The sequence below is a fragment of the Felis catus genome, chromosome A2, assembly GCF_018350175.1.
Source record: "Felis catus isolate Fca126 chromosome A2, F.catus_Fca126_mat1.0, whole genome shotgun sequence".
In the NCBI taxonomy this organism is placed as follows: domain Eukaryota; kingdom Metazoa; phylum Chordata; class Mammalia; order Carnivora; family Felidae; genus Felis; species Felis catus.
Genome location: NC_058369.1, coordinates 65,475,639 through 65,488,944, shown reverse-complemented (window position 1 = coordinate 65,488,944; position 13,306 = coordinate 65,475,639). Strand labels below are relative to the sequence as shown.

Here is a 13,306-nt window from a genome sequence, read left to right as displayed (position 1 = left end):
AGTGGCAGAGTCCTGGGGGCTGGCATCATCCTGGCCCCTTCCTGAGGGCTTGGGCCGCACTTCCTCTCTGTCTGTCCTGGAGCTGACCCAGCTCACATTGGAGGGGTTGTGGTTTCTTTTTGCCTTCCTTTTTCTTTTTTTTTTTAATGTTTATTTGTTTTTGAGAGTGGGAGAAAGAGAAAGAGAGGCAGAGCGCGAGGGAAAGATCCCAAGCAGGCTCCTTGCTGTCAGCGCAGAGCCCAATGTGGGGCTCGAACCCCGTGAACCGTGAGATCATGACCTGAGCCAAAATCAAGAGTTGGACGCTCAACTGACTGAGTCACCCGGGCGCCCCATGACTTGCGGTTTCTACTCTTACCAAACGATCCTCTCACGAGGGTGATGGAGAAGTGAAGAAAAGAGAGCCCTTTCTCTTGCTGCTGGAACCTGGTCCCCACCTCCTACCCTCATGGCTCGTGTCCTTCCTGACTTGGCTGCCTGTGCAGGCCTTGGGGTCCTGCCCTGCCTCACCTCTTCCCTCGACGGTTCTGAACGGAGACACATGGGAGTCTCAAAGTCCCCGGAGGGGCCTCTAACAGAGAACGAAGTTTCCTGACCAGCGCAAACGGTCCCCTGGAGAGCACAGAGTGGATGTGAGGTTTCATGTCTGAGCCTCTGAAGTTTCCACCTGCCCACAGCCTACAGAGCCACAGCAGTCACACCATAAGCAACAGGAGCACTGTTGTGTTCCAGACTGGCTGAGCGGTGGTTTCCAAGCAGAAATCCCACATTGTCCTGAGGCTCTGTGCTCTCACTGGCTCCCGGCCACATCCATGTGGGGCCCTGTGGTGCCAGGGAGACGGCTCCACAAAGGGACGAGCCCACACGCCCTTCGCCTGTGAGATGTGCCTCCGGGTACACAGAGCTCACCCTCACCGTGACCCTCGGTGGCACTATCGCGTGTCCTCAGAGCGCATTTGGTCTGGATCCAACCGAGTGCTTTGATCCCTCCAATCCTGAAGCTCAGATGGAATCAAGGCTTTGAAACGCCTCTGAGAACTTGTGTCAGCAGAGCTCAGAGCCACCTGTCCCTCCTCACGGCATCGGGTGTGATTAGCGAGCATCACGCATGAGAAAGCGAGCCTTGCGCCTATCAGTCGGCACAGATGCATTTGGCAGGGGCTGACTGAGCCACACAGGCGGTGTCCTGACCCAGTACTGGGCAGGGCGCCTCCTCCCCACCGAGACGTCCCAACCTTTCGCGTTTACGTGTCTCATGATGTGCTACGTGCCCAGTACCCACGGAGGGACTCATTGTGATGATCACCCTTATTTCTCACGACCCCGAACTAGGTGTGGTGATAGGCAGTTACAGGCAGTATCTTGTCTCTCCCTGATGTTACGGGTGCGATTTTTATACCCGTTTGCCTGGGAGGGGACTGAGTTTGAAAGGACGTAAGGCCATAGAGCTGCTGGGTCGTTGGAGGCAGGGGTTGAACCCAGACAGTCCCAATTGAGGGAGCAAATTTAATCAGGACGCTATTCCACCTGTAAAGTCAGACGTGGTCCCTTCTGGCCAGGCTATTCCGGTGTGGTTGGAAAGCAGAAATCGCATCCCAAAGGAGCCTGGGGTGGTTGCGGATGGCCTAAAATGAGCGAGTATGCTTTATGGGGGGATGGAATGGGGGGGAGGGAGGTCACTGGGGCTGCACACCCCGCTGATCCCCCAAGACTTTGTGGGGGAAGACTTTAGGACCGCTAATCCAGGAGAATGGGGAGCACATTCCCAGTGGATGAGATGGCGGAAAACAGAGAAAGGCGTTGTGACTGCGATAAAGGCGCCCCAAGGGGTAGGGCGGGCTGAGCCCTTAGACCATGAGCATCCACCTTCAAGTCAAGCAGGGCGGGGGATCCCATTTTCCTTCCTTCAAGTCCACACATTCACTGAGCACCTTGTCTGTGCTCTGCCACAGTCTGGGGCCAGCCACCCTCAGCTTCGTTGCCTTCAGACTCAAGGAGCCAGTTAGGGTCCACCATCGGGCCAGCAAATGCTGTTGATAGACCGTATGCAGTAAGTTATCATTTCCCCGTGAGGAGGGCATCTGTCGGGGAACTCACAGGTCACCTCTTGATTTCAGGTAACAAGGAGGACATGTGGCTGCACATCGACGCCGCCTACGCGGGCAGCTCCTTCATCTGCCCTGAGTTCCGGCATCTTCTGAACGGAGTCGAGGTAGGTCGTGCTCTTTATCTTTAAGAAGATCGCTGTTGAAAAGTGCTCTGCTGTCAGTGACATGTCCTCGCAAGGAGGTGACGTTCCATTTCTCATTGCTGGGGTTCGTTGCAGCAGACGGCATCCAAACACATTCCGCGATCGTCAGAAATTAGACTTCCTTATGACGGCGGTTGAGAATCTTCCCAGTCCTATGGCTGGTCTTCTCAAAATACACCGGACGTTTACAGCCATTTTTCAGTCTGCACGGGTCCTGGGCAAGGGTCTCATGACAGGATAAATGTTAGCACTGTGGGGAAACATTTAGGAAGGAAATAAGATCTTAATGCATTTCAGATCAAGAAGTAATGTACAAGGGCGCCTGGGTGGCTCAGTCGGTGAAGTGTCCGACTTGGGCTCAGGTCACGATCTCACGGTTTGTGGGTTTGAGCCCCGCGTCGGGCTCTGCGCTGACAGCTCAGAGCCTGGAGCCTGCTTCAGGTTCCGTGTCTCCCTCTCTCTTTCTCTCCCTCTGTCCCTCCCCTGCTCTCTCTCTCTCTCTCTCTCTCTCTGAAAAATAAACATTTAAACAAATTTAACAAAAAGAAGTATTTATAAGGCCAACCTACAACCCTATTCGATCTGGTTCAATATGATAGTCTATTCTGACCATGCAATGGGCATGGTGTTGACTTATTGAACAAGCAACCACAGGTGCACTCAAATATCTTCTACTGCTTCTGGAAGTTGTAAAATGTGGCTTGTGATGCCCCTCAAAACACCTGCCGCTTCTGAGAACTAGTAAGCAAAACTATCGGCCAGTACTCTGCTGCAGAGGGCCATGTGGCACAGACTAGAGGCGAGGACACGACGTGATGGTCGTGCTCTGATGTGTGATTTCAGACTCAAGGAGGATTTTGCTGTTGGCGGAGGCTCAGGGGCCGCAACGTTCCTCTCGGCCAGGAACTCAGTTGTAGCTGCAGTAAAGGGTCCAGAGAGAGTGACTTTGCAGGGAGTCCGGGGGAAGGAGACAGTGAGTCAGCGGGGCCTCAGCGTTGGCTCTGTGCTCGGGGACACGGGTTTCGGGAGCCCCGGGGCCACACGCGGTGCAGGGATTACGGGCACGGCCTTTGCCATTAAGTGACTGTTTGAATCCCAGCTTTACCCTACGACTAGCTGTGTCCCTGCGGGCACGTTAGTACCCTCCCTCCACCTCACAAAGTGGGTTTTGGTAGTGATCCCTCCTCCGAGGGGGTGTTGTAAGGATCAGGAGTTAATCATATTGAAAGGGCTTAAAAAGCAGCGTCTGGCACACGGCAAGGGCTGTGCATGAGTTGGATTCTGTGGTTTCGCCATGGCTGAGCAGACCGTCCCTCCAAACCTCTCTCCGCTCTCGGGCCACGCTGCCCATTCATTTGCTGATTACTCATGTGGATTCTCATGGGGCCATAATACCAGAAAAAGGGGTGTCAGGTATAGAATACCAGTGTTCCCCTCTTAGAAAAGAGTACCCCCTTATTACCAACGAATGAAATAGCATTCTGGTTCCTACCTCCTTCACGTCACATTCATTTGTGTACTCTCTCACTCGGTATTTGCTTATTGATCGCTGAATACGGGCCAGTCCTCAAAGCTGTCCTGGGGAGGGAGGGGCACGTGGGGCTTCCAAAGGCCCCAATAAATATTGGGGAAGGGGGTTGTGGCCTATGAGGGGTTCTGGTAACCATGCTGACGGCCAGCCCTCTGGGGTTCGCTGCCTGTAGCCGGTTTTGTGGGTGTTTGGGGCTGGGAAAGGACAGACAGACCTCTTTACCACCTGCACACCTCGCATCACAGAGACGGTACACATCACTGGCGGGCGAGGGGGTCTGTCCCGCAGCCTCGGGGGACAGAAGGCAAAGCCATCTTCGGGGATGTGTGTGCCTGTACCCAAGGCCTGGTCTTTCTACATATCAAGTTTAGGATTGCACAATCTTTTCCCTGTGAACCCAGGACTTGGGGCTTTGGCTTTCATGGCGGGGGGCTTGTCGGGGAGGGGGGGGACTAACTGTCAGGCCACCGCGGAGCTGGGCACTCTAGCAAGATCCTATCTGCCAGCGGCAGACGGGATTTCATGCCCGACGCTGAGTCATTTCCGTGTCTCCTGCATTGTTCTCTGCTGGCGAGGGCCTTCCTGCTCGGCTGGTCAGATAAGGGGCCTGCAATATCCTGCAAGGCCCCAGCCCCGAGATAACATCCCGTCGCTCTGCCAACAGGAGGAGCACACAGCGGTCGGGTAATGAAAGACGATCAAACAGACCAGCCCCTCCGGGAGGGAACTAATACAATTCTCGGCAAACAAAGCCCATCTTTCACGTGTTGTCTCCTTTTATCAACAAATGAAACCCGTTGTCCTTTCCCGTGTCTTGCTCCAAGTCACTTTGATTGAAACCTGGGAGGAAATGAATGTCCTCCCCGCCGCCCCGAGTGGGGGTTGACGTGCGAGGCGGCCGTCAGCCGAGCGGACGTCTCCCGGGTGGCGCGGCACCCCCCTGGCCCCTGGTGCCCTCGCTGCCTCCCTGGAACCAAACAGAGAAGAGGCCGGAGGCGGGGAGAGATTTCAGCCGCCTGCCAGACTGGGACCTTTATCTCTGCCGCTGCCTTTAACTCTGCTTCCGCTGGGGATTTATGCGTGTGGCTGCATCCCTGGGCCTCCAGCTGGGCCCAGGTCTGTGCATCAGCCTGACGATAAACCTGGGCACGCCTTTGGAAGGATGTGAGAACTCCCCACTTACGATAGCTCCGTGGAAACACAGAGCGCCCTCCTCAGCCAGTCTCGGTTGTTGAGATCTTATTTTCTGCTTGGAAATGCCGCAGCACCTAAAATTGATGAACTCGGTTATTGCCTTTAAAAATAAAGACGAAGGGGGGCGCCTGGGTGGCGCAGTCGGTTAAGCGTCCGACTTCAACCAGGTCACGATCTCGCGGTCCGTGAGTTCGAGCCCCGCGTCAGGCTCTGGGCTGATGGCTCGGAGCCTGGAGCCTGTTTCCGATTCTGTGTCTCCCTCTCTCTCTGCCCCTCCCCCGTTCATGCTCTGTCTCTCTCTGTCCCAAAAATAAATAAAAACGTTGAAAAAAAAAATTAAAAAAAAAAAAAAGCCACTGACTTTTAGGGCAGTTTCTTCTACTATAATAGACAATAGGTTCCACTCCAGATTTGCAAACATATACAAAGGCCAGCTATAGAAAGACTCCAAATGGATTAAAAAAATAAAATAAAATAAAATAAAATAAAATAAAATAAAATAAATAAATAAAGACGAAGAGGGGCGCCTGGGGGGCTCAGTCGGTTAAGCGTCCGACTTCGGCTCAGGTCATGATCTCGCGGTTCGTGTGTTTGAGCCCCGCGTCGGGCTCTGTGCTGACAGCTCGGAGCCTGGAGCCTGCTTCGGATTCTGTCTCTCCCTCCCTCCCTGCCCCTGCCCCACTCATGACTGTCTCTCTCTGTCTCTCATAAATAAATAAATAAATAAATGTTAAAATTTTTTTTTTTTTACATTTATTTATTTTTGAGAAACAGAGTGAGACAAAGCGTGAGTGGGGGAGGGGCAGAGAGAGAAGGAGACACAGAATCCAAAGCAGTCCAGGCTATCAGCACAGAGCCCGACGCGGGGCTCGAACCCACGAACTATGAGATCATGACCTGAGCCGAAGTTGGACGCTCAACCGACTGAGCCACCCAGGCGCCCCCCAATTTTTTTTTTAAAGATGAAGATGTTTAGGTACACAGGAAGAGTAGTTGGTAATTACGTTGGTGTTGGTGAAAGAACCAACCAGTTATATAAAAATTGGGGTGATCCCGATTACCACCGGTTAGGCATGAAGTTTTCACCCTCCCAAAGCTCATGATGATATGCGTATACCAAGAACTTTGCCAGTTCGTGATGTTGAGGAAGCTGCTGGCAGGGGAAGTGTTTCATAGGCCAGATCGGTACAATGTCCTGGCATAGTACGTGCGAATTAATATTTCACTTATTCCAAATAATCTCGTAGTTTGAAAGGTAGATACATTTCGTTCATTCACTCATTCATTCATTCGCTCATTCATTTATATTTGAGAGAGAGAGAAAGACGGAGACAGAGAGAGGGCACAGGCTCCTGTGCATGCACACGCACACAAGAGCGGGGAGAGGGGTTGAGAGAGAGAGAGAGAGAGAGAGAGAGAGAGAGAGAATCCCAAGCAGGTTCCACAGTCAGCGTGGAGCCCAATGCGGTGCTCGATCCCACGACCCCGAGATCATGACCTGAGCTGAAATCAAGAGTCAGGTGCTCAACTGACTGAGCCCCCCAGGCGCCCTGGTAGATACATTTTATATGACTCCAGACTACATACATTGGAAAGCGTGCGACATAAAATATCGATAACGTCTCATTTTATGAGGAAAAGTCCAACTGTGAGTTTTCCCAATTAAAAATTGGAGCTTTGCATTTCAGAGCAGGAGATCCCCCAGAACGCGATCCGGGTCCTGTTGCTGCTAGGGACGGGCATCCTCCCAGGGCACAGCAACTCTCCACGTCCTTTCTTGGGGTTGCGCTCGGATTATCTTTTGGGAGTCAGCATATTTCGAATGATCCAAGGTCCTCAAAGTGCTTCCCTCGTTTCAGATGTGATGGCCCTACCCCAAGTTAGGATTAGCACGTAAATGAAAGTGCGTGTTCATACGAAGGGTCTCGATTGTCTCATTCCCGCCCCTCATTTATTTCTCGTAGAGTTATTGCACCAAGGGCCCCCGGCCAGACGTGGAAGCACTGAGGCCAGAGTCTGGGGCTTTTAGTCCAAAGCTCTTTCTGTCCTAAAAAGAATGAGATCCTTCATATCACCCTTCATGCAAACACTTTCTGGATTTCTTATGGGTGCCTGGCACCACGCCCCAAGGAGTGCCAGCAGTCCTGACGGCCTCCATGCCCCGGGACCTCATGCCTCGCTCCGGTTTCTGTGGGGTGACCCTGTGCAGGCACCTCCAGCCGGACTCCGCCCCCTCCTCTGAGCAGGGAACCCAAGTCATGGTCCCCGACGCTCACTCTCACGTTGCATTCTGATGACGGCTCTCCGGTCGGACCTTCCCGATTCACCAGGAGCTGTCAGAAGTCCGTAGCCGGCCCAGCACCAGGCTGGCTCACCAGCTGCCGATCAGCCAACAGTCACAGCACAGCACCCGACCTGGCGAGTTTATCCCACGCCAGGAGCTGGGCTCAGGAGTTCGTGGCTGTGATGCCACGATTTCTCCATAAAATAGACATTCCCGTTCCCGTGCACACAGAGTGAGCCGTTGAGCTGGGATCACACCCCCAAGTGTCTGGCTTCAAAGCTGCCCTCCTCACTTTGGGTGTCAGCCCGCAGTCAGGTCTGTAGCAGCTCGAGGGATCCCGAGTGTGATTTGTTATCCCCATTTAAACACGAATATGAAGACGCGTGCGGAGGTCAGGTGGTCGCCCCAGCGGGTTCCAGAGTCCAGACCCTCCCAGCTGTGAATGACTGTGCACGGAGTCTTGTTGTACAACAAGACGTTAGTAACGGAAGTGGCTTCTTTTTGTTATTTCTCCTCGGCAGTTTGCAGACTCATTTAACTTCAATCCGCACAAATGGCTGCTGGTGAATTTCGACTGCTCTGCCATGTGGTGAGTTTCCCCGACGGCTACATGTCAGTTACCCCATGCGCACCGCACTTTCCCCAAGCGGCCTTGTGGGAAAGAAGCCTGGCAGGTGAGGAGGATGCCATCGCTGGGCCATCTCACATGTTACCTGCTCACTGCTTGCTTCCATGCTGAACCAGGGGCGGGATTCTTGCCCAACCTTACCTGACTGTGAACTGCTGATAAGAACACATTAGCTCGAGCCATTGGCACAAGGAGAGAAGGTTAATAGAGCAAAATCTGTAGTCTGATCTACCTAGTGTTACCAAAAACAACGCAAGGACATTTCAGGACGTATTTCTGATTCGGTTGCTTCTGTGTCTTTCTTCGTAGATGGTTAATGAGTCTAAGGGCTTGAACGCATTTGTTAAGGAAAAATAAAAGTAATCCCTTTTCCCACGAGATTCTCTGAAAATTCTTAACAGCGTGCCATAATTATGTTGGTTCTATTTAGAGCATGAAAAAGAATTCAGAAATGAAAGTGGGTGATATTCCATCACAGTAGGTGATTTTTAAAGAAATAGCGGTCACTGGGAGCGGTGTGGGAACACGGGATAATCGTTCTGCTATGTTCATTGCACTAAGAAGGAGGTAAATCAACCTTTGGACCAGGGGGGGTTTGCATGAATTTTGTGCAAAATCATCCGGCATGTAATTGCATGAATGGGTTCTCACCTTGGAGGGGTGAAGAAAGCAGTTCTCATCTGACCCAACCGAAGTCTCTTCTCCCGGTTTACTGAGCGACCAGTGTGCCCTTTGACTAGTTTGTCTAAAGATTAAACCGTATTTTCAGTGCTTTACTGAAAAATTGGTTCAAATCAATTCTTTTCTGTCTGCGTTGGACCGAAACTTTGATATGTGATTTTAAAGCCCACTGGTGGGCCCATTCTAGACGTGGCTTTGTCCGAAATACGAGTAAGGATCTATATAAGCTATAGCTGTTATGAACCTCGGTGTTCTTTCGTGTTCTTGTGGCTGCGTTTGTTATTTTAACCGGAATGCTAAAGAATGGTTCATACGGTGTGTCCAAAGTCCCTCTCTTTGAGCTTTAATTGGCACTGAAATGTAATTCTGCTCTGCTGGTGTGTTTGGTCAGATTGTGGCTCGTGGGCACAGAGCTGGCACAGAGCCAGTAGAGGGCCCTTTCGCCTTTATTTGGGGAGGGGTGGTGGCCTCAGCGTGAGCTGATGCAGGAGCACACAGGGTCCTTAGCTGCCAGTGAGGCATCGGGCCAAGAAAGCCCACAAAAAGACCGGAGGGTTGTCGGGGGTAAAGTGATGGGGACCGCCAGGAGGTGGCGGCCAGAGGGCCTCACAGCATGCCCAGGTGTTTCACTGATGACCTGGGGAAAATAATATCAGAGATGGCTGTTTACATGGGCGGCCCTCAACGCCCTTTCTGTAACATAAATCACTGGGGCTCCGGGGTATCCGGCCCCCTCACGCATGGGGCAACTGAGGCTACGAGGGACCAAAAGCATTTGGGGCCGCGATCTGTGATCACACACTGAGAGGTGATAGGGGTGAATACAACAACGTGGCGTCCTGCCCTTGGGTCCAAAGAGCCAGTGAGCCAGTTAAGGACGAGAGAGAACAGCTTTGTCAGCCGCGTGGTTGGGAAGGGCCTGAGCCCCTCACGGGGCGTAACCAGGCTGCCGGGGTCACTCGGGAACAAGAACGTCTTGCCCGGTTGAGGCAGCAGCCCGAAAAGGGAAGCCTGACAGAGCGGACGTGATGTGGAGGAGAGACACGGGGCGCACAGGGTGAGGCCACGTCACTGGGAGAAGGACAGAGGGTGAAGCTGATTGTCCGCTGAATAAAATCAAATATAAGGTGTAAGGGCGACAGCCAGTGTTTGAGGTTTTACCCCAGAGGAGGGCAGTCAGTTATCCCCGGGGCTGGAGGGGACACGGGAGAGGGTCGTGAGTTGAGGCCACATGAACACATGGGTCCAATGTTAAATTGCAATAGAGAATGTGCTTTCCGTGTCCTGAGCCGCTGGGGTCCTGGACGGAATGGTTGTTGAGGATTTTGGGGAGATTTCGTGAGTGTGGGAAAATCACTCCTACCCCAAACCGGGGGTGCAGCCCTTGATTTCACGAGCGTGTGGATTGGGTGACGGAGTTGGATGTGGAAGGATCTGCGTTTCAAGACAAAAATAGCCCCTGCCCTCTGTTTGAGGCACTGTGCCAGGGACGCTGTGACAAACCACCGCGCGCCACAGAGACGTATTTCCTCCTCATTCTGGAGGCTGGAAACCAGAGACGGGGGCCCAGGCGGGCGGGTCTCTGCTGACGCCTCTCTACCTGGCATGCCGACGGCCGCCTTCTTTCTGTGTCGGCACTCGGTCTTTCCTCTGTGGGTCTGTGTCCTCTTCTTAGGGACACACTGGTCACGTTGGCTTAGGACCCAGGCATGTGACCTCATTTTAACCTCCTTGCCTCTGTCCCCATGCGGTCACATTCTGAGGTCCTGGGGGTCAGGGCTCCAGCAGGTGAATCGTGGGCTGGGGACACAATTCAGTCCGTGATGGTGCTCGCAAGAAATTACTAGATAAAACCATAAGGCTAACATTTAGGAATTTAAACCAGGTCAGCTTATTTTAAACCATATACTTAATTATGCCACCCACTTCCTGATCGGTGTATTTGATTCTTATCAAACTTGATGTTTTCTTTTGATCTCGCTATACCCAACCACCTGCTTGCTCTGTCTCTGTCTCTCTCTCTCTTTTTACTATAAAGAAGTTGCTCTCTCCTTTTGGTGGGGACGGTGTTTAGCATTGCCCTGCTTGCAGAAGGCCCTTCCCACAGATGTCCTACCCCCACCGGGGGCTGCACTGTGGTGGTGCTGAGGGACCAGGGTCCGAGTTGGGGCAGTGCCATCCAAACCAAGAATAACAAGGAGGAGGAGAGGTCCTGATTGCATTGGAAAGCATTTGATTTTGAGCACCGTGGACCTCACACCAGAGGGCTGTTATCTCTGGGCTCTAGAGGTCTCAGCCGTGGGACAGAGTTTCCGGTAAATGAAGTACAGCCAACGTGAAATGAGAAACTGAATAAAATCAAGTCCAGGCCAATGCAGCTTGAGGTCCAGCAGGCGAAGCACTTGGGAAGAGAGAAGGCAGAGGTGCAGAGAAGCTTGGAGACTACAGGGAGCTGGAAGGCCGAGGGGGAATGTGTGAGTGAGATGCCTCCGTGGACCCATTCATTCTCTGCCCGATTGTTGGACACGGCGAGCTCAGGGAAAGCCTATTTGGTGACGTGGCATTTGACAAAGGGCCACACGAGGTGACAGAATAAGCAATGCACGTACCTGCACCGGGTGGGTGGTGAGGACCGGCAGTGCAAAGGCCCGGAGACAGATGCGTGCACCCCAGTGAACTCAGGTGAATGCCACTGAAGATCATTCAGGTGGTCGACGTGGATTTAAATTTGTTTTGAGTCCACTCTCCACATGCAAAAGTTGGCGTTTTTACAGAAAGAGGCAGCTTTTTAATGTGTCGCTAATCGATGAGAGCCCTTACAGCACCATTGCTGGGGCTGAGCGCTCGGTCCTGTGGCCAGCGTGACCTTGTGCGCAGGTGAGGCCAGGCTCTCGGAGCACGTGTACTTTAAAGATGATAGCTATACCGCAGCTAAACTAATGTAGGAATTGTTCTTCCTGATTTTATGGATGAGGCAACCGGGATTCTGCTTACGGACACACAACTCTCCTCCATGCCAGAGCCACAAATGTTTGAGAGACGGAGAGAGAGAGAGAATCCCAAGCAGGCTCCGTGTCCTCAGCACAGAGCCTCACGCAGAGCTCAGACTCACGAACCGTGAGATCGTGACCTGAGCCGAAATCCAGAGTCCACCGGTTAACCAACTGAGCCACCCAGGCGCCCCGCGATGCGGTGAGGTTTCAAAGACGGAGTAAAGATCGTCAGATGCAGAATCACGAGTCTCACAGGATGCCAATTAAGAACACACACAGGAAAGCGAACACACATTTTACAAACACACATCTAGATGACAGGCATTAGCATTGTTCCGGGTGGATACGGGGGAAACTGGAGCACGAGAGCTGTTCTTTGGGGCGGCTGAGGCAAAATCAGGCCCCGTTGTGTCTCCGTTCTTGTTCGGGCTGATCCCCCTTTCCCTCTGACTACCGAAACTAGTCCTGGATTTTAGCCCAGGCATGGACAGCCCAAAGGCCAGACAGGAAGAGATGGACTGAAGCCACCCTCCCCTGTTTGTCTACCTGAGCTGTGGGTCCTGAGCACACTCCCCTGCCCCTCTCCCCGCTCCAAGGTGGGTGGTCCCTCCCCAAGGTGGGTGGCCCCTCTCCAAGGTGGGTGGTCCCTCTCCAAGGTGGGTGGTCCCTCCCCAAGGTGGGTGGTCCCTCTCCAAGGTGGGTGGTCCCTCCCCAAGGTGGGTGGTCCCTCCCCAAGGTGGGTGGTCCCTTCCCAAGGTGGGTGGTCCCTCTCCAAGGTGGGTGGTTCCGCTCCAAGGTGGGTGGTCCCTCTCCAAGGTGGGTGGTGCCTCTCCAAAATGAGTGGTCCCTTGTGCTCATGGGCAGTGTGGTGACAGGCATCGGGCAGACAGTGAAGGCTGAGAGCCTACTCAGAGCCTTCTGCTCACTGTCCTGAACATCCATGGACTCAAATACCTATGTTTTGGTATTCTAAGAGGTTATTGCAATAAAATGAGGTGCCAACACAACAGAATACAGGTAGCAAGACGCTCGTTAAAAACCAGATTTCGGAAGGGGCGGGCATCTCTTTAGACCCCCTAAGAGCTGAAAGCAAACAAATCATCCTAAACTGGGAATTTTTTTATAGACGTATTTAAATTTTTTGCTCATACAACAAGTAAGATATAAATGGATTTTTTTTTTTTTTGATTGCTCTCACTGGCTGTTTTGTACTTCTTAAAATCAGAAGAGTCTCTCTTTTGTTTAATGAAATTTTACCAGTGGTTAGTCTGTAATTTAAAGTAAATACATTGGTTATTTTCTCTAAATATTGAAATGGACAAGATAATTGGAGTTTCTAAAACCTGCACGTCATTATAAGCACAGTGAATACATTTCATAATGATTTCATTATTCTGTTCATAAGTTTTTTTATTGTTCATTTGGTGTTTTGAATCTTTTATATGTAAATATAAGCCGTTCTACTCAGACCTTACTATCTCTTTAGCATCAGTTTTTTCTCCAAAGAAAGCCTCAGATTCACCCAGGACATGGTTTAGTCTCCCTTTACAAAGAGGCTTGATGTCTTTTTGCAAATAAAAATTAAATTTTATCACAAATAGTTTCACAGCTTTTGCACACTTCTGTTACACTGGGTTTCTTGGGAAGATGGTCAATCACTGTGGTTATGTAACACTTGATTCTAGAACTTGCTTTATAAGTGCTAATGTACAGTTTTTCTACGTATCTTTTTGGTTTCTTTGCA

The 13,306-nt window shown here is 51.8% G+C and overlaps 1 protein-coding gene and 1 long non-coding RNA gene across 4 annotated transcripts in view; one reads left to right on the top strand and one right to left on the bottom strand.

The window, feature by feature from the left end:
• Positions 1-13,306, top strand: part of DDC (dopa decarboxylase) — an 85,695-nt gene that overhangs the window by 49,841 nt on the left and 22,548 nt on the right. For all 3 annotated transcript variants that reach the window (XM_003982613.5, XM_019825243.3, XM_023250175.2), the window contains exons 8-9: positions 2,118-2,212; positions 7,782-7,849. In XM_003982613.5, coding sequence (XP_003982662.2) covers positions 2,118-2,212; positions 7,782-7,849 — 163 coding nt within the window. The remainder of the gene's footprint in view (positions 1-2,117; positions 2,213-7,781; positions 7,850-13,306) is intronic.
• Positions 215-11,327, bottom strand: LOC123383812. Its single transcript, XR_006594056.1, has 3 exons — positions 11,179-11,327; positions 4,966-5,050; positions 215-2,501 (listed from the first exon to the last, which is right to left on the bottom strand). It is a non-coding gene; the product is annotated as an uncharacterized LOC123383812 (long non-coding RNA).